A 19,917-nucleotide genomic window follows, 5' to 3' on the forward strand; every position below is an offset into this window, starting at 1 on the left:
ATTAAGTAGGTCAAGTGTTATAACGTTCGTAAAGCCAGTTACTTATTCGCCGTAGAGGGCGTAGACGCAAAAAAGTTCGCGGAACTGGGGTGGCAAATGGAAGAGTAGGTCAAGGGTGATCGATCCATACCAAAATATTTTGAAAAAAGGAAGTAGGTCAAGTATTATAACGTTCGTAAAAGCTAGTTACTTATTCGCCGTAGAGGGTGTAAATGCATAAAATGTTATTGAACTTTGACCGGAAGAAGTAGAGGAGGTTAAGGCTAACATGTTGATGCAATAACAAATCAGTTAGACAGTTATTACGTATTAAAATCTGTTTTTAAAAATATTTGTGACTGTCCCTTTAATTGAATTTGAATAAGGAACTAGGAACTAGGAACTAGTAACCAACTTCACAGACATTACAACTTGCATTTCACACAAGCAACCAATTTTTTTTTTACGTATACAGAATGTGAAAAAGCAGTTTTTAATACAAATATCTTTCAAACAATACTGATATAAATAGTAAATACTACTACTGTATATAAAAACTTGCTTTTATTTAAATAGCACCTTGTTCATCAAACATAACAAACTAGCTAGGCCTATATCATATTAACTTACGTGAGTCTTACGGTTGTAATGATTTTATGATTGTTTTATATGTTTATATTGTATGTATCTGTGTGACTCTGGTTGATAAAGTAAATCAATCAATCAATTGCAACTTAATTTATATCTTATCATTGACTGATCTGAAACGCTTCTAAAACTTGAATGCGTATGAATGTATATGTTATATTATTATTAGCGAATAAAATGAAAAACTATCAGCTGCAGCAATGATATTGAAATCGACAAAACCATTACAGCTTCCACCGTCCAACCTCATATTGAAGAACGAGACAGAAAATCGTCGAGTCTTGATACCAACAAAAAACCTAAAATGAAAATGAATAGCTGAAATGTAATGAATGAAACTATTTAAATAATTGTCACTATGATATGAACAAAACATTGCATCGTTATACAGTATAATTATTCAACAACCTGAAAACATTTTCAGATATAGGCCTACCATGAAAAAGCAGCAAATACAAAATTTCATTATGTCTGTTTATTGTAATAATTATTAATATTATAAATAAATTGTACCCCTCAGTTGTCAATAATTTTACTATAAATAAATATTTAACTATAGAATAGGTAGGCCTATACCTGTATCAGGCTGCGATTTGCTTAATTATCTTTTTAAAACTTCCCAATGCATCTTCAATATAGAGTAGGATTGTAACGATACTTTAATAATACTAAATTGTAACTAAAGTATTTAAATTATTAACAGAACATGTTACTAGGCCTAGGCCGATATAATACGACAACGATCCACCAGGTCGTGCATATACTCACCTACAACAACCACAATCAACACACCATGGACCACACACGACGGAACTAGTGCCGCGAGACGTAAAAATATATGACATGAGGACCTTTTTTAAAATGTTCGCTATAGGAAGCTTAAATAGGGTTTCAAGCCAATTTTAACGTAAAACAGACTATTGATACTTACTCTATCCATATACGTCGGTTTTTTGGTAATTCACTGTATGGGATGCAAATCCCACTAATGGAAAATTTGTAAACAAACACCTGTTAGAAAACTTCAGTTTTGACGGACGCACACGAACTTTGGAAAGAAATTGTCGCTGACAACAAATCCAACAAATTATTCAGAAAATTAGGTGACCTGCGACATCTTAAACATATAAGGAACTGATCTTACCATATATGGTTAATTTTTCGCCTACTAATGTTTATTAAACAGCTATTAAATGACGTATACTTTATGCTAATGTTTTCGCGCGAAACGTTGATGCTTCTGTGCCGAGAGAGGGCTTCTAAAATTTATGACGTCATGCGAAGTCGAAAATTCAGCGATAACGGTCATATTTCCCAACGCGGCTCTCCGACTGTTTTACTGTTTTAAAATTTGTCGTGTTTTACTTGGAAGAAAACGAAGAACCAAGACTGAGTAGAAATTCTCACAGATTTCCTCATTTGTCGTTTTAAAACTTAGTAAAATATGATGAGAGTCGTGTTGAAGTATCCCAACCAAATCAAACAAGAACCTATTTGGCTTTTGTTTTCAAAGTGGGTCCTTTTGTCAATAGTCTTGTTTAAACAGTTTTTCACAACCGCAGTGACCTTTTTTCAATGATGCCCAATCATATTGAATAATAACCCTGACTTTGGAGTTTTCAATATTTTAATCATAAAAGGAAAGCATTCTGACATTACTTAAAGAAAAGGACCCAATTTGGATTAAATTCAGTTAAGGTTAGTTTTAAGTTTTATTTGAGTTCAAGTTTTATCCGCAGTGACCTTTTTTCAATGATGACCAATCATATTGAATAATAATGACTTTGGAGTTTTCAATATTTTAATCATAAAAGGAAAGCATTCTGACATTACTTACAGAAAAGGACCCAATTTGGATTAAATTCAGTTAAGGTTAGTTTTAAGTTAAGTATTTCTAAGTTTGCCAAGACTTTGCTCATCAATAATAAGTAAAGTTAAAAGAAAGGTAAAGGTAAAGAAAGGTAAACGTATTCATATTTTTCCTCAAGCTTAACTGGAAACTGAGGAACACCGTAGGCCTAAATTTAATATTATCCCGTATTGGGTCTATTCAAATTATTTCAGTCGAGTGTGTACATGTGAAACCACTCCAACTACTAAATCAAACCATTTGACGAAAGGAATCTAATCATATCAACATGTAATTGTACATTCATGGGAGGGGGGTGAATCACTAATATGAAAAAATTAATTAAATTATTACCGGTAACTATTATGTGTTATTTTACATTACAACATACACTTTTTGGTCGAAAAGTACCATTATAGGAAGCATTTTTGTCGAAATGTTGGTGAACACAACTGTCTATCTCATTTTCTTTTCAGACTTCTTGGCACAACTAACACAGAATGATATTACGAAATGCAATTAAAAAGGGTGTTGGAGCAATTGTATCTTTTACTGTTTTACAATTTTTACTTTTCGTGTTTTACTTGGAAGAAAACGAAGAACCAAGACTGAGTAGAAATTCTCCGATTGAAATAGAGGAAACGATTTTGAGTAAAAGTGAAAATAATGTTGAGCCAAACTTGTTGCTAAACATAAAAGTTCTTAAAGATGTTATGCTGACACGGAAACTTGATCAAGGTGTTAGCATTTGCCACGGAAGTAAATCAGTTCTTGGTATAACATTTATTAACTCAAGTCCTAAAAATGTTGACTTGAGAAATGCAATTCGAAGATCTTGGGGAAAACACGGAAAACTTAAACGAATGGTTACTTTATTTATTTTAGGAAGGGATGCGAACTTCCAATATGATGAATCTCTTTCAACGGAGAATGAAAAGCATGGAGATTTGCTCCAAGGGAGGTTTGAAGATAACTTCAGAACATCAAGTTTAAAAGTGTTTATGGCATTGAAATGGGCACAAACATTTTGTCCTAAAGCCAAATTTATTTTAATGGTGAATGATCAAAACTTTGTAAATTATGATGTTCTCTTTGCAATATTTGTAAAAAAAAAAGAGAAAGAATCCACGTTTGTATCGGGAAATATAATAACAAATCGCGCGCCAATTCGAGAACCAAATTCAAAATATTATATATCTCGTAAGCAGTTCGGGCGCAAATATTTCCCGCCATTTTGTACACTTGATTCTGGAATAATACTTTCAACAAATGGTGCAAATATTATTTTGGAAGAAGCGTTCAATTCAACTTTTATCCCAATTGCAGATGTGTTCATTTCAATATTAGCAGAAAAGACTGGAGTAACAGTTATTAACGATAAAAGATTCACGCTTAGAAATTTAAACCATGATACTTGCTTATTTCGTAACATTGTTACAGCTCGTGGTTTTGATACATCACTTTTAACAGCTAAATTGTGGGCGAATGTTTCCAATCCCGAATTTTTTAAAAAGTGTAAACATTCTGAAGTGGATTTAATAATGCAGACGAATAGTGTTTTGAATGCTGATTTGTTTGATAGAGGATTTTACCTTCTTGTTAATAGTCCTGATCTTTGTAAAAACGACCAAGGAAAACCAGATGATATATTTATGGTTGTGCTTATTAGTACACTCCCAATGCATGTCGGTAAACGTGACATAATCAGAAAAACGTGGGCAAAATCTCATAACGTTATCGGAATGGCTATCCGATTTCTGTTTGTAATGGGACGCCAACTAAAAAAAAATGAAGATGAACAATACAAATCAATTGTCAAAAACGAACAAATTAGATATGGAGATATAATACAGGCAGACTTTATTGAAAGTTTTCACAATTTGACACTCAAAGTCGCTCTAGGACTAAAATGGGTATCAGAAAATTGCCAAAACGCTGAGTATATGTTTAAAGGGGATGATGATATATTTGTTAATTTTGAAAACATTATCAGTTATATACTAAACCTTAGAGCGAAAGGTAGAGCGTTAGAAAAGTTCTACATGGGTTCCGTCTTACGCCGCAGTCCAATTGTACGAAGAGAATATTCAAAATATTACGTATCTCACAAGGAGTATAGTGGGAAATATTTTCCGCCATATTGTTCTGGTGGTGGTTACATCTTATCCAGTGACGTCATCCACGGGATGTATTTAAAAGCGTTACAAACACCCCTAATACCAATTGATGACGCGTTTCAAGGAATTTTAGCAGAAGAAGAAGGCGTGATCCCAATGCATCATGATGGTTTTAAAAACTGGGGTGGTGATTCAGATAAATGTGATCTTTTAAATAGCATGGTTGTCCATGGTCCGTATAAATCACCAGTTGGAATATTTAAAGTGTGGACCAACTTTACAGACGCGTCCGTTAAATGTTAAAAAGCGGCCATTATTGATGAATAACTTTTATTCCTAATACCTCTATGTTGATAACAATGAGACCGTCATTGACTCATTTTAGTTGATTCACAATGCCTTAATGTGTGTCCATTATTTTTCCCTCCATTTTATCATTTAGTGGTTTATTAATAAAACTGAAATACATAATAATATATACTAGGCCTATATGTAAATTATTTGAGGCTTTCTGCATTTGTGTAAGTTCTGTATATTGATAATTAAATGTCTTTATTATTATTAATTACAGTATTATAATCTTGTTTTTTTTATCTACCGACCAGCGGCATGACAATATATAAATCTATATTGTAATTTATTTCATGTGTTACGGGCTCGCTCGTTAGGCTGAAACCAACAATAAGAACATAACAAAACACGTTGTAGTTGTCGTCCATCTTTATTCATCTCCTCTCTTCTACTCTAGAGGGCTCACTTCTGTGTGACAAACCCATCACACACATGTAACAAAAATATAGATAGAGCTGGCCAGAATTATTAGACGTCACTACATTTTGCGGTCAAAGGTTAAAGTCCATGAATGAGTGCGCGTCAGAACCATGAAAAGAAACTCAAAATCATTGTGGCTTTCAAGTGGAGTGGGATATTTAAATCGCTGAAGCTTGAGAAATATAAAAGATTTGTACATAAAAGGGCTTTGTCTTGTTTACCTGTCAAAGGATTCAATAGAAAGGCATACGCAAGAAGAAACGCAAACAGAAAACAGGTAAAGTACACCTCATAAATAGTTACGCCTACTTCTTAAATGAATAAAATTATAATGATCAGGTCTACTTTACTAGGCATTATTAGTTACGACTTGATTTCGCCAAACCAAGAGTGCGATTGTTATTACCAGGTTTGGTTGTATTCATGGAGTTGAGGTACTCGAGGTACAGCATGTTGTTACAGTAGGGACACAGCATATTATATCTAGCTCTGACCAATATTATAAATTGTGGTATTTTTGTCTACTAGCTGCTAACTACCTAATTCTATATGACGCATGTACTTTAAAGTACTGTTAAGTTTTTGTATTCAATGCATATCACTTATGTGGCATTAAATAACAAGTTACGTAGGCTACATGTGTTCGAAACGTCATAGAATCTATATTTCATTTTTAACTTCATTTTAAACTTTTGTTTTACCTCGAAGACTCCGATTGAAATAAACTTGTGTTCTAAAACACCACTGTGGTGACTACGGCCCCTGAGTTAAAATACATCCACTTTGTCAATTTTCCATTCCAATTTTTCTTAAAGTTTGGTGATTTCTATTATTTTTATAGATTGAAAAGTGAAGAAGATCGTTACTAAAGTTAGAAAATCAATATAGCTTTTATAATGACTACCCGAAGATTTGGAACGACGCTACAACTATTTATATGTACCATATGTCTTGCATGCATGCATGCCTGGATTGGAGTTATCTATCAGAGTACACCAACGGATGTATTCTCACTTTTATCAGTACAACAAACTGCTGCTGACCATCAGATTGACCATCGGAAATCTTACATAAAGAGACGGCATACTTTGGGGAAACAGCAAACTCGTGAACCCGCTGAATTAGAACAACATGAACAATCTAATTTTCAAAACTTTATAAGAAATGTTAGTTATGTTTCACCTGTAATACCTTGCAATAAGTACAGACATAACGTCATTGTTCTCGTGAATTCTATTCGAATGAATATTGAACGACGTAAAGCTATTCGTAACAGTTGGGCAAATTCAGAGCTGCTATCGCAACATCAAGTGTGTTTGGTGTTCGTCATTGGGGTTCAGGATGACGTATCGTTGGCAGCTAAAATCGAACAAGAAAAGTCATCCGAACAGGATATTTTAGAAGGACATTTTGTTGACAATATTCACAACAATTCATTGAAATCATTAACAGGGTTAACATGGACATTGTCGTCAGCACACGACATACCATATGTTATTATGGTACAAGATAACATGTTTGTCAACGTTAATGTGTTGGTAAATAAAGTTATTGTTAATCTAAGTAACTACCCGAAAAGCTTTTGGATGGGTAGCTTAGAGGTCAACAGAAAGGCCACAAAAAGACCGGATTCTGTTAACTATGTTTCCGATAAAATATACACGGAGAGGAGTTTGCCTCCATATTGTGCGAAGGATGCGGGATTTTTGCTGACGTCGACTGCTGTTGAACAAATTCTGCAAGTGGCGAAAAGTGCGTCATTTATTTCTCGAATCGATCTGTTTCTGGCGGTGTTTTTAGACAAATACAATCATGGACGAATGAAAATATTTAACAACAATTTATTTTCGAAAAAAAATGCATTAGCATGTGAAATACACAACATGGTAACTTCTCAGGGAATGGTTTCAGCAATGTCGCACATCGAATTTTGGCGAAACGTATCAAGTACATCATTTTTAAAAACGTGCGATAACCCTGATTTAAACGTGGTGCTTACTTACAATGTTTCGAACAAACATTATTTTGAAGAAACTTTACAGTTGATTCATGCAAATGAGCATGCGTGTGAAGATATTGAAACAGACTCAGATGAGAGGCATTTGGTAGCGCTTATTAGTTCGTTACCTGGCAACTATGAACGACGCACTGCAATTCGGCTCACTTGGGGAAAATTTCGAAAAATAGACAATGTCAATATACGACTCCTTTTTGTTATGGGTATTCCACAAGAGAATGCTGACCTACATAATCGAATAATATCGACCGAAATGTCTGAATATAATGACATCATTCAGTATAATTGTATAGAATCTTTTAAAAACCTTAGTTTAAAAGTTGTAGTCGGACTGAAATGGATGAAGCGTCACTGTAATCACGCGCACTACTTTTATAAAGGTGACGATGACATGTTTGTTAATTTTAAACGTATTGTTCACTTCTTGCAGCAGAAGGTAATTCCGCGACCATTTTATTTAGGTCAGGTTATGCGAAAGAGCATAACGGTCCGGAGACCAACATCTAAGTATTATATACCTGAAAAGGTTTATTCCGGGAAGTTCTTTCCACCGTATTGCAGCGGCGGCGGTTATATCATTTCGGTAGAAGTCATACCAGCTATGTATAAAGCGTCGCTAGAAACGCCGTTGTTACCGATTGATGACGCGTTCCAGGGGATATTAGCTAAGAAGGTTGGGGTTGTCCCGACTATGATTGAACAGTTCAAAAACTACGGTGGCCCAAGCGATCACTGCTCGTTGATCTCATCCATGACGGTCCATGGGTTTAACACTTCATTTAAATTGAAGGAAGTATGGAAAAATTACACGCAAGAAGTATCTTATGCTTGTCCTCTATCGGATGAAATGATTTGATTTATTCCGAAAATTCAGTTTACCTTACTGCTTGCGATTAACTTTATATCATGTGATGTTAACACCGTTTCTGCATGGAGGTAAACAATAATATTTTTTACCTCCATGGTTTCTGTAGGCTATATTTCATAAACGAATAAATACGATGCGTGGGTTAAAATATACAGAACAATATACCGTACATAGATGTTACAGTACTTAAATGGTAGGCCCTACAGTACTTGAATTGTTAATTGCAGAATCTATTTGTCTGTGTTTGTGTTACCGTTTTATGTTTGTTTATACCATGAAATATGAACTAGAAATGAAATAAATAAAATACGAGAACAACTTTAATTCAAAACAATTATTATACAACAATTATTCAACCAAAACGGGTAGGCTTAGTTGCCTAATGGAAAAATAAGTATTCTCCATTGTTGCTCTGATACAATGAAGCGAGCCGTTCAATATAGGCTAGTTCAAGTTCAAATGGAAAAACCCGCAGCTTTAGATTTAAAACGTTAGTGAATTACGAACACAACACAATTTGGCATAATATTCAGATAAAATCAAAATGTCAACAATACATTTTTTCCGTATGACCTTTATTTGTTTAGGCACAGGTACCTATTATTGGCGCCAAATGGCTTTGGTGGAGATTATTTAAAAGCATTTTCGATGAACAATGCTAGGACCAGATTCATCATACTCTTGCTTACTAATCCACATCTGTTGGAATGTTGAGAGTGAGGCAAGAATTGATCCTCCAATCCACACGGAATATTTTCTTTCCGGTGGAGCAATAATCTTAATTTTCATTGTACTCGGAGCTAAAGCAGAAATCTCCTTCTGCATTCTGTCGGCGATGCCAGGGTACATTGTGCTTCCACCAGACAGCACCGTGTTTGCGTACAAATCTTTACGAATATCAACGTCACATTTCATGATACTATTGTATGATGTTTCATGTATACCGCTTGATTCCATTCCTATAGAATATCAAAAAAGAAAAATTGATTTCAAAGTAATAAAAACAGAATAGAAGAATAGGAAAATACTGTACAGTAGTAAATACATTTAAATACTATATCTATTTTAATGAGGCTGGACTGTACGTAGTGGCGTAACGCAGTGGCGTAACGAAGAGGCCTGAGGTCCCTGGTTTAAGGTTGGTTCCCACTAGCAATCAACGCAAGGACGTAAGCCGCAACGCAAGCGAATTGACCAATCCAAGTGATGGATCATTTGAACCGTTCATTGTGATTGGTCAATTCGCTTGCGTTGCGGCTTACGTCCTTGCGTTGCGTTATAGTGGGAACCCAGCTTTATGAACCGTAAGTGGCCCTCCAACGCTGGAGGCCTCAGGCGTTTTTAGTCTTTTTCAACATATTTTATTTATTTGCGCACTGCTCAGGCCCCTATAAGCTCCGGGCCGCTCATAGCCGTTACGCCACTGACTGCATGACAACCTACCTATAAAGGATGGTTGAAATAATGTCTCGGAACATCTGAACCTCTCGTTGCCAATAGTGATGACCTGTCCGTCTGGAAGCTCGTAGCTTTTCTCCAGTTGCGAACTGGTTGCCGCTGTAGCCATCTCTTGCTCAAAGTCCAATGCAACATAGCATAGCTTTTCTTTTATGTCTCGTACTATCTCGCGTTCAGCTAAAAAATAAAAATACCGAAACAATTTTACTATAGAAACTAACTACACAGAAAAAGCCAATTTACATAGACGAGCGGTAACGGTGATATTTGTACAGTACTGTTGTATTTGTCGCAGCCAGACATAAGATCAAAGGACTGTTACGAGTTCCTATCTTGGCAAGGAGAGTTCAGTGTCCCATTGTTAATTTACCTGTTGTAGTAAATGAATATCCTCTTTCTGTAAGTATCTTCATGAGATAGTCTGTTAGATCACGCCCTGCTAGATCCAATCTAATGATTGCATGTGGTAAGGCATAGCCTTCGTAAATAGGTACCGTATGGGTGACACCATCTCCTGAATCTAACACTATCCCAGTGGTTCTCCCAGACGCATATAAAGACAACACCGCTTGTATAGCTACGTACATAGCAGGACTGTTGAATGTCTCAAACATTATCTGAAAAAGAATGTATCAATAATATAAATAATAATAATAATAATGTATTCTACACATAGAGGCCTACACCATAGCTGCTACAAAGACAATTCTGTAACTGCATGGCAATAATTAATTTTACTATTTACAGTTTTTGGTAACAAAAGTTTTCGCATTATCTCAGAATTCAGCACCATTTTTGTATAGACTTCATATACCTGGTCAGTGTAATTTCTATAAAACTCTATTGAATGGGAGAATATAGAATGTAGTACTATGTTCAGATTAGTGATTTTGGTAATAGTAATAGTAAATACAATCAAAATGTATGAAAACTTTATCTTACTAATATTAAAATATTAGTAAGATAAATCTTTTGGCACATATGGCGTTTCATACGTGTACTACTTGGGCTTGTATTTCAGACAAACATCGAAAAGCCTCGAAATAACTACAGACTGGGGTGGGGTGGGGGGGGGGGCAAGTCTATGCTGTGAGGCAGTACCTGTGTCATTTTTTCTCTATTGGCTTTTGGGTTTAGCGGTGCTTCGGTCAACAAGGCTGGGTGTTCTTCCGGTGCAACTCTCAACTCATTGTAGAAGGTATGGTGCCAAATCTTCTCCATGTCATCCCAGTTGGTCACTATGCCATGCTCAATTGGATATTTCAAAGTTAGTATTCCACGTTTACTTTGCGCTTCGTCTCCGACATAGCTGTCCTTCTGTCCCATACCAACCATTACTCCCTAAAATATGATTTTAAAATGTTTAAAACATTTGCGTGATGTTAAGTTTAGTGTGATGAGTCTTGTTTGTAAAGTTAGTTATCTTATCTCTTAATATTGGTGTATAAAATTTATGTTCTTATTTTTTATATATCTCTATATATAGGCCTAGAGATAATATAGAGAAAAACTGTAAAATATATTTTATAGATTATTGCGTTCTTAATTGATTTTACATATAAAATTGAAAGACTATAGGAAAAGGGAAAGAGCGAAAACAAAGAAATACCACACAAATTTTCATTTTCTTCATGACATTTTATACCGGGCACCTATAGTACATTATAGGCAGTATAGTGTCGATTTTTTCAAAATAATTAGGCCCTAAAATTAAAAATAATAAAATCACTTTTCGATACCTGATGCCGTGGTCTGCCAACAATTGAAGGAAACACAGCCCTTGGTGCATCGTCGCCAGCAAAGCCAGCTTTGCACATGCCTGACCCATTGTCAACGACCAATGCTGCTATATCTTCGTCGCACATATCGTAGTCTAGCTAGTGGTGTAGTAGTATTTTAGTTGTAAAAACAGTGTTGCTTGTAGGACCTTTTTAAAATGTTTAATTTTGATGAAAAACATTAGGGCCTAGTATACATATTATGACCAATAGCCTAGATTAACCTACCTAGCTAGGCCTACTAAAGGCCTTTTTAATTGATAATTATGGTTTAATAATAATTAATATCGGTAGGACAAACTAGATGTAGGCCTAGGAGAATACATATAGGCATAGGCCTAGATTATTTAATTTATAGGCCTACGAAGTTGTAGGTAATACCATCTACCGTTTACTACTAAGCTACTCTCTCTCATTATAAACATAGTCAAGCCAAATTAGAAGATAGGGGGCCTAGCTAGTAGTAGGCACGGCCTCTTTAACATCACTAAAGGTAAGCGTGTAGGCCTAATGAAATAGATTTCCGCCTCCTCCTGTCTCGCCCGCCGCTCGCACTCTTACCCACCGTCCCCAGGCCCACCATCCCCCGTCGAGCACCTCCTGTCCTTGCCGCATGGTGGTTTGTCGATTATTAATTGGACTTTCTTGACATTTAACGAAATAATGCCATTACACTAATAAAGCCTAGCCTAGGCCTAGGTATAACTAGAACAAACAACCTAGAATAAACTTTTTTAGTTCTTACGTTGAAAGTATATCTCTATGCCTAACCTTTTAGTCCGAAATCTTCTTACAAACGACTACTTTTGAATCCCCTCGAATCGGCGCATGTGGTACGTGGTGTGTGTGAAACATAAAATGTGCGCGTCGTGGTTCCAGCTCTGCGCGCCCCATATTTTTACTGTCAAATTCATACCAAATATGGTCAGAAAACGTCTCGCGTAATCTCCTTAAACTTCATTGGTTCAAAGTTATCGTCACGTGCTTTATCAGTGGGCGTGGTTATAACATAACCAAAGATTGTATCATCAGCTGATCTTTGACAAACACATAAATAGGGGATACAAAACATTTAAGAAGAAAGCAAAACAACTTTATTAACAAATTCATAATATCATGATTCTATATACAGTACATTAATTTACACAAAACAAATACTGAACAAATATTGTGCGCATTCTGTTAAGCATGGTTTCCATAAAATCGCTACACGCACAGATGTCGCCGACGCAATCGGGAAGGCTCCCCGATTCATCGCAGTCAAATCTGCAAAGTTTAACTTTGCCGATATATCAGGGGTCACATTGACGAATTGGAATCAGTGTTTTACAACAACAACAAAAAATTGCAAGCAAATGTTTTGTCAGTGTAAACGTGGCCAGGCCCGTAGCCGGGGGGGGGGGGGGGGGGGGGGGTTATGGTTCCCCCCTTTACAGCGAACCCCCCCCCCCCCCCCCTTAACCGACTGCGAACCCCCATCCCCGACATCCCCAGTACCTCACCACCCTCATCTCTGAAAATCCTCCAACAAATACGTGCCCCACAATACAAAAGGTTATTTGTAAATTGAAAATTCGTAAACTCGTTCGTGAATAACTCATACCTTATTGTTAAACAAATGAATTGGTTGCCGATTTTCACCTGAAAAATAATACGAATTTTTGGTCCCAGGATGTAACATGATATTGACGCGAGCTTGGGCACAAACGATCGTACAAAGGACACCGCTAGACAACCGCGTACTAATATTTAAAAGGAATGAATATAGGCTATATTTCGTTTGTCGATGAATTTTTGAATTCATGTGTGAATGATTGATTAGAGGTAATCTGTTATGGCTCTAGTAACACTGCTATGCGTGGGTAGGCTACTTCTCATGTGTAGTAGAGCGTTTCTTTGATTGAATAATGTTGTTTGTATTATAACACAAGTTCATTTTGGATTTTCAGTAAATTACCAATGGTTTATTCAAAGTCAAACTGTAACTAATCCCTCAAAATGGTATTATTATACCACTATATTTTTGAAAAATGGATTGCGTGACATGAAAATTGATTGATAGGTATTCATGCTCCGATTAAGCAGAGGATTATTTTTGTAGCGTTCCATTTAAAATGAAAAGAAATATGTTGGTTGTAAAGGTCGTTTTAACAATAAAAATATCAAAACATTCAACAATAATAAAAAGCCCTGCAACTCTGTAACTACTTTATGACTAAGCCTATCAAGTTCCGGGTCCGGATGGATATTGTATACGATGAAATGGAACTCAATTTTAATTTAGTGGCAGAAACAACATTTAGTATGAAATTAAGGCTGTTGCCCGGGCCACAAGGGAAACACCCCTGGGTCCGCCCCTGGCTTTAATAAGCATTGAATTTGCCTTCTCACCCAAATTGTGCTTTTTTTGGAGGGCTTGTAACTTGAACGCAAAACAAAATACCGAATGATCAAACAATCGGCGGTGGTTCCGCACACAGAGCACGCGCATCTAACATACGGCGGCAACAAATGTTATCGTGAGGAGGAGGAAAAAAGTACGATCGTTTTGTTCAATCGTAGCATGCTGCATGAGAGTGTTTTTCCGGCCAATTAGAGGTGCCATTTATCATGAATGTTATGTACGAGAGTACCATTTCCGGCCATCAAGGGGTGTCACTAAATTCACCTCAGACCCCACCCGCGGCGCAGTGACCCAAATACTTATTGTCCGAACCCCCCCTTGACAGATCCTGGCTACGGCCCTGGTCACATTAACAATTTTCAATCGGTAAGTGCAGAACTCCCGCTCTGCTTATGCGCGCCCCTAACGGTGGTGGTCTGCACCTGCAGCAAGACAGAGATGACATACTCTAGCGCCTGGTGGTTTCATTAAAACTCAATCTCAGCGCCAGGGTTCACCATGCCATTTCCATTATAAACACCCTTTGGTTTTTCTCCATCTTTTAATTCAGGTATTTCGTTGTCAAACTCTAAAAAAAAAGGGAAAACAAATATTAATTCTAGCCTTAGCTATTAGGCCTAACTCTTTTATTTCATCCATTTTGTGACCAAATGTGGAGGGGTTTATGCCATTAGGAGACAAAGAATAGTCATATTTGAACGAGTAGGTGTTCGACTATAATGAATGTGAGAGTTACATTGTGTATGATTGTGAAGGTCGGTGATTATGCAGCATGCTTGATCTTGATCTTGATTGGATAATTGATAAACTCCAACTGGAGTATCACTCAATAATAGGCTGTAGGCCTATTATATGAAAGGAATATAAAAGGAAAGCATTCTGACATTACTTACAGAAAAGGACCCAATTGGATTAAATTCAGTTAAGGTTAGTTTTAAGTTAAGTATTTCTAAGTTTGCCAAGACTCATCAATAATAAGTAAAGTTTAAAGAAAGGTAAACGTATTCATATTTTTCCTCAAGCTTAACTGGAAACTGAGGAACACTGTAGGCCTAAATTTAATAATCACTAATATGAAAAAATTAATTAAATTATTACCGGTAACTATTATGTGTTATTTTACATTACAACGTACACTTTTTGGTCGAAAAGTACCATTATAGGAAGCATTTTTGTCGAAATGTTGGTGAACACAACTGTCTATCTCATTTTCTTTTCAGACTTCTTGGCACAACTAACACAGAATGATATTACGAAATGCAATTAAAAAGGGTGTTGGAGCAATTGTATCTTTTACTGTTTTACAATTTTTACTTTTCGTGTTTTACTTGGAAGAAAACAAAGAATCAAGACTGAGTAGAAATTTTCCGATTGAAATAGAGGAAACGATTTTGAGTAAAAGTGAAAATAATGTTGAGCCAAACTTGTTGCTAAACATAAAAGTTCTTAAAGATGTTATGCTGACACGAAAACTTGATCAAGGTGTTAGCATTTGCCACGGAAGTAAATCAGTTCTTGGTATAACATTTATTAACTCAAGTCCTAAAAATGTTGACTTGAGAAATGCAATTCGAAGATCTTGGGGGAAACACGGAAAACTTAAACGAATGGTTACTTTATTTATTTTAGGAAGGGATGCGAACTTCCAATATGATGAATCTGTTTCAATGGAGAATGAAAAGCATGGAGATTTGCTCCAAGGGAGGTTTGAAGATAACTTCAGAACATCAAGTTTAAAAGTGTTTATGGCATTGAAATGGGCACAAACATTTTGTCCTAAAGCCAAATTTATTTTTATGGTGAATGATCAAAACTTTGTAAATTATGATGTTCTCTTTGCAATATTTGTAAAAAAAAAAGAGAAAGAATCCACGTTTGTATCGGGAAATATAATAACAAATCGCGCGCCAATTCGAGAACCAAATTCAAAATATTATATATCTCGTAAGCAGTTCGGGCGCAAATATTTCCCGCCATTTTGTACACTTGATTCTGGAATAATACTTTCAACAAATGGTGCAAATATTATTTTGAAAGAAGCGTTCAATTCAACTTTTATCCCAATTGCAGATGTGTTCATTTCAATATTAGCAGAAAAGACTGGAGTAACAGTTATTAACGATAAAAGATTCACGCTTAGAAATTTAAACCATGATACTTGCTTATTTCGTAACATTGTTACAGCTCGTGGTTTTGATACATCACTTTTAACAGCTAAATTGTGGGCGAATGTTTCCAATCCCGAATTTTTTAAAAAGTGTAAACATTCTGAAGTGGATTTAATAATGCAGACGAATAGTGTTTCGAATGCTGATTTGTTTGATAGAGGATTTTACCTTCTTGTTAATAGTCCTGATCTTTGTAAAAACGACCAAGGAAAACCAGATGATATATTTATGGTTGTGCTTATTAGTACACTCCCAATGCATGTCGGTAAACGTGACATAATCAGAAAAACGTGGGCAAAATCTCATAACGTTATCGGAATGGCTATCCGATTTCTGTTTGTAATGGGACGCCAACTAAAAAAAAATGAAGATGAACAATACAAATCAATTGTCAAAAACGAACAAATTAGATATGGAGATATAATACAGGCAGACTTTATTGAAAGTTTTCACAATTTGACACTCAAAGTTGCTCTAGGACTAAAATGGGTATCAGAAAATTGCCAAAACGCTGAGTATATGTTTAAAGGGGATGATGATATATTTGTTAATTTTGAAAACATTATCAGTTATATACTAAACCTTAGAGCGAAAGGTAGAGCGTTAGAAAAGTTCTACATGGGTTCCCTCTTACGCCGCAGTCCAATTGTACGAAGAGAATATTCAAAATATTACGTATCTCACAAGGAGTATAGTGGAAAATATTTTCCGCCATATTGTTCTGGTGGTGGTTACATCTTATCCAGTGACGTCATCCACGGGATGTATTTAAAAGCGTTACAAACACCCCTTATACCAATTGATGACGCGTTTCAAGGAATTTTAGCAGAAGAAGAAGGCGTGATCCCAATGCATCATGATGGTTTTAAAAACTGGGGTGGTAGTTCAGATAAATGTGATCTTTTAAATAGCATGGTTGTCCATGGTCCGTATAAATCACCAGTTGGAATATTTAAAGTGTGGACCAACTTTACAGACGCGTCCGTTAAATGTTAAAAAGCGGCCATTATTGATGAATAACTTTTATTCCTAATACCTCTATGTTGATAACAATGAGACCGTCATATACCCCTTTTACACCGCCAGTAAAAACGCGGAGTTGATCCGGAATTGTATAACCCGAGTCGTACCCGGGACGCAAAAATGCGGAAATGTAGGCCGGTGTAAACGACGTAAAAAGTTACCCGGGTCGCTGAATCACCCGGGTAAGTGATGCGGAATGTATTCAGCGTCAAGTCAACCCGGGACGCACCCGGGATGAACCCGTGTTTGTGGTGTAAAACGCTCAGCGTATCTTTTTACCCGTTTGTTTACTATCCTCGCTCACTATAGTATTTAATTTACATAAAATTAGGATAAGATTGATTTTGTTTATTCGCTTATTTAATAAATAAAACTTATGGTTATTTGTTATTCATTTTTATTTCAAGATAATATTCTTCACGAGTAGACTTAATTTGTGTGTGTATTGCCATAAAACAAAATTGTAGGAGGTATAATGAGCAGACCGTTACTATGGTGTCTCTTCATGCGCGAGAGGGCGATATTTCGATTGATCTAGAACATTTACACGGGTTGGTATTTTGCAGTGTAAATACACGCAACCCGTGTCATTCCCGGGTTTTGAATCAGGTGTAAAAAGGAAATTTATCCGGACACGACCCGGGTTTGTTATAAGCTCGGCGGTGTAAAAGGGGTAATTGACTCATTTTAGTTGATCCACAATGCCTTAATGTGTGTCCATTATTTTTCCCTCCATTTTATCATTTAGTGGTTTATTAATAAAACTGAAATACATAATAATATATACTAGGCCTATATGTAAATTATTTGAGGCTTCCTGCATTTGTGTAAGTTCTGTATTTTGATAATTAAATGTCTTTATTATTATTAATTACAGTATTATAATCTTGTTTTTTTTATCTACCGACCAGCGGCATGACAATATATAAATCTATATTGTAATTTATTTCATGTGTTACGGGCTCGCTCGTTAGGCTGAAACCAACAATAAGAACATAACAAAACACGTTGTAGTTGTCGTCCATCTTTATTTCATCTCCTCTCTTCTACTCTAGAGGGCTCACTTCTGTGTGACAAACCCAGAGCCATATATATAAAGAGTTACGACATTGGATTATAGTCACGTGATATGCAGATCAATTTGTGTCAAACTTGTCTCCGTTATTGCATGTAAAGTATAGGAGCAAGAAAATACTTTCAACTTTTTCTTATATTTAAAAAAATGTAATTGCACATTTTACGGTGAAATATCGATGTGCACAGCGTACAGAAGTACTTGCGGCAAAGAATATTGCGCGCGCGTGCGCTAATACATTATAAAGTTCGATTGATTGATTTTGGAACGAAACATCCCATAACTACGTCCTATTAATAACAATTATGTAATATTTTCAATTCATAATGCATGCTTTGATAACTAAATAAAATAATAAAGTGTCGTGGATATATTTGTTAATATATTGAATAGGGTATGAACAATATTAAAATAATAAAGGCAAATTATTACAAATGAAATGATGAACGAGTCTCTGAAAGTTTGTGTCAAAAACACACAGAGAGCCATATACTGTATAAAAAGAGGGGTGAATTTGTGTGTTTTTTGTATTGGTTCATGCTTTGATGTATCCTGACTTGCATGTAGGCCCTAGCATTTATTCTTTTGTTATTATAGACACAATATATATATGTTACCAAATTAATACCATTAATAAAATTAATTACTAAATAAAAACGGAATATAAGCGTTATTTCATAGACAAAAAAATCTAAAAATAATTGTTACGGCTCATCTGTTATTTTTGCGCCCTCTATAATTAAAAGTTGTCTAATATGTCCGCTCACAAAGATAATGTGTTCTATGCGTAGGTCTATCTAGAAGAGACACAAACGTAAGTTTTAATCATCTAATGAATAATATTGTGATAAAAATAAGAAATTATGATTAATGCAGTAGTTGATTGAAGTTATATTATAGTTAATTTTACTCCGAACGCCGTCTAAATGGTGCGTGGAGTGTAGGCCTATCTATGGCCAAGATTGAAAGCATGTTCATGCTCGTTGTATAATGTTGTAAACTTGTAACGTTCGTAATCATTCTCCCGCGGTTGTCATGGGATGATGAAGGATGCGGACAGTGGTCGTTCCGCTTGATTGAGCACGGCTGTATTCAAGAGCTATTTACACGGAAGTGTTTGTTATTGTTATGTTTGGAGCTCCGTAAGAGTTATTTAAACGTAAATGCTTGTTATAATAACAAACATGTTATTATCTTTTGTTTCTAGTTGAAACCATCATCACCATCAGTAAAGTCAGTCTTTATTCAATAGCTGATCATCATCAGCGTCATTATCGTGATCTTCATCACATCGGCAAGTTGCCATGGCCATCGCCATTGAGAATTGAATAAAGTGTTTGATGCGTTACAAGTTGTCTGAGATTGTTTATTTGATCGTTCAAGTAAAAACCTACGCCCAACAGTAGAGGCTGTTACAATAATGCATGAACTATAGGAAAACGCTATACAAAAGAGACGCGCGCGCCCTCAGCGTGCGAATTCTTTGACACAAAAATGGCTTCTAATTTTCAATGTCGTAACTCTTTATATATATGGCTCTGTGACAAACCCATCACACACCCCCACTTAAAGAAAGTTTGATATGATTAAACTTATACTGTAACTGTATATAACATCTTAAATCTTTTCTTATAGTTATTTTAACAGGTCGTTGATATGAATTTACCTCAACTGCTTCTTTAAAATTCCACATGTTCCAATTACTGTACTTTAAATCCGTGTATGCCATTAATGCATCACTCTATCACAACTAACATATTAT

At 35.7% G+C, this 19,917-nt stretch overlaps 4 protein-coding genes across 5 annotated transcripts; 3 read left to right on the plus strand and 1 right to left on the minus strand.

Moving 5' to 3' along the window:
* The first annotated feature begins 2,976 nt into the window (after window positions 1-2,976).
* Window positions 2,977-5,027, plus strand: LOC144838396 (uncharacterized). Its single transcript, XM_078693735.1, has one exon. The coding sequence runs from the start codon at window positions 2,977-2,979 to the stop codon at window positions 4,894-4,896; it is 1,920 nt and encodes a 639-aa protein (XP_078549861.1). The 3' UTR covers window positions 4,897-5,027.
* Window positions 5,028-5,497: 470 nt separating this feature from the next.
* Window positions 5,498-8,498, plus strand: LOC144837076 (uncharacterized). Of its 2 annotated transcripts, none has more exons than XM_078692064.1 (2): window positions 5,498-5,641; window positions 6,206-8,498. In XM_078692064.1, exon 2 carries the CDS (start codon window positions 6,261-6,263, stop codon window positions 8,235-8,237), a length of 1,977 nt encoding a protein of 658 aa, XP_078548190.1. In that variant the 5' UTR covers window positions 5,498-5,641; window positions 6,206-6,260; the 3' UTR covers window positions 8,238-8,498. The 2 variants fall into 2 exon arrangements, with proteins under 2 accessions (XP_078548190.1, XP_078548191.1); XM_078692065.1 differs by lacking the exon at window positions 5,498-5,641 and adding an exon at window positions 5,807-5,825.
* A 53-nt stretch (window positions 8,499-8,551) lies between these two features.
* LOC144837986 (actin-2) lies at window positions 8,552-11,652 on the minus strand. Its single transcript, XM_078693315.1, has 5 exons — window positions 11,447-11,652; window positions 10,809-11,048; window positions 10,078-10,324; window positions 9,693-9,884; window positions 8,552-9,208 (listed from the first exon to the last, which is right to left on the minus strand). Exons 1-5 carry the CDS (start codon window positions 11,570-11,572, stop codon window positions 8,883-8,885), a joined length of 1,131 nt encoding a protein of 376 aa, XP_078549441.1. The 5' UTR covers window positions 11,573-11,652; the 3' UTR covers window positions 8,552-8,882.
* A 3,481-nt stretch (window positions 11,653-15,133) lies between these two features.
* Window positions 15,134-17,079, plus strand: LOC144838397 (uncharacterized). The gene has a single exon (XM_078693736.1). The coding sequence runs from the start codon at window positions 15,134-15,136 to the stop codon at window positions 17,051-17,053; it is 1,920 nt and encodes a 639-aa protein (XP_078549862.1). The 3' UTR covers window positions 17,054-17,079.
* The last annotated feature ends 2,838 nt before the right edge of the window (window positions 17,080-19,917 follow it).

Source organism: Antedon bifida, chromosome 3, assembly GCF_963402885.1.
Source record: "Antedon bifida chromosome 3, ecAntBifi1.1, whole genome shotgun sequence".
Classification (NCBI taxonomy): Eukaryota; Metazoa; Echinodermata; class Crinoidea; order Comatulida; family Antedonidae; genus Antedon; species Antedon bifida.

Excerpts from the sequence above, each read along its gene's own strand:
- LOC144838397 (XM_078693736.1), top strand. The coding sequence starts at position 15,134 with ATGATATTACGAAATGCAATTAAAAAGGGTGTTGGAGCAATTGTATCT.
- LOC144838396 (XM_078693735.1), top strand. The coding sequence starts at position 2,977 with ATGATATTACGAAATGCAATTAAAAAGGGTGTTGGAGCAATTGTATCT.
- LOC144837076 (XM_078692064.1), top strand. The coding sequence starts at position 6,261 with ATGACTACCCGAAGATTTGGAACGACGCTACAACTATTTATATGTACC.
- LOC144837986 (XM_078693315.1), bottom strand. The coding sequence starts at position 11,572 with ATGTGCGACGAAGATATAGCAGCATTGGTCGTTGACAATGGGTCAGGC. Across the intron at positions 10,325-10,808 it reads ATAGAGAAAAAATGACACAG|ATAATGTTTGAGACATTCAA; the intron begins GTACTGCCTCAC and ends ATTCTTTTTCAG. Across the intron at positions 9,885-10,077 it reads ATATTCATTTACTACAACAG|CTGAACGCGAGATAGTACGA; the intron begins GTAAATTAACAA and ends TTTATTTTTTAG.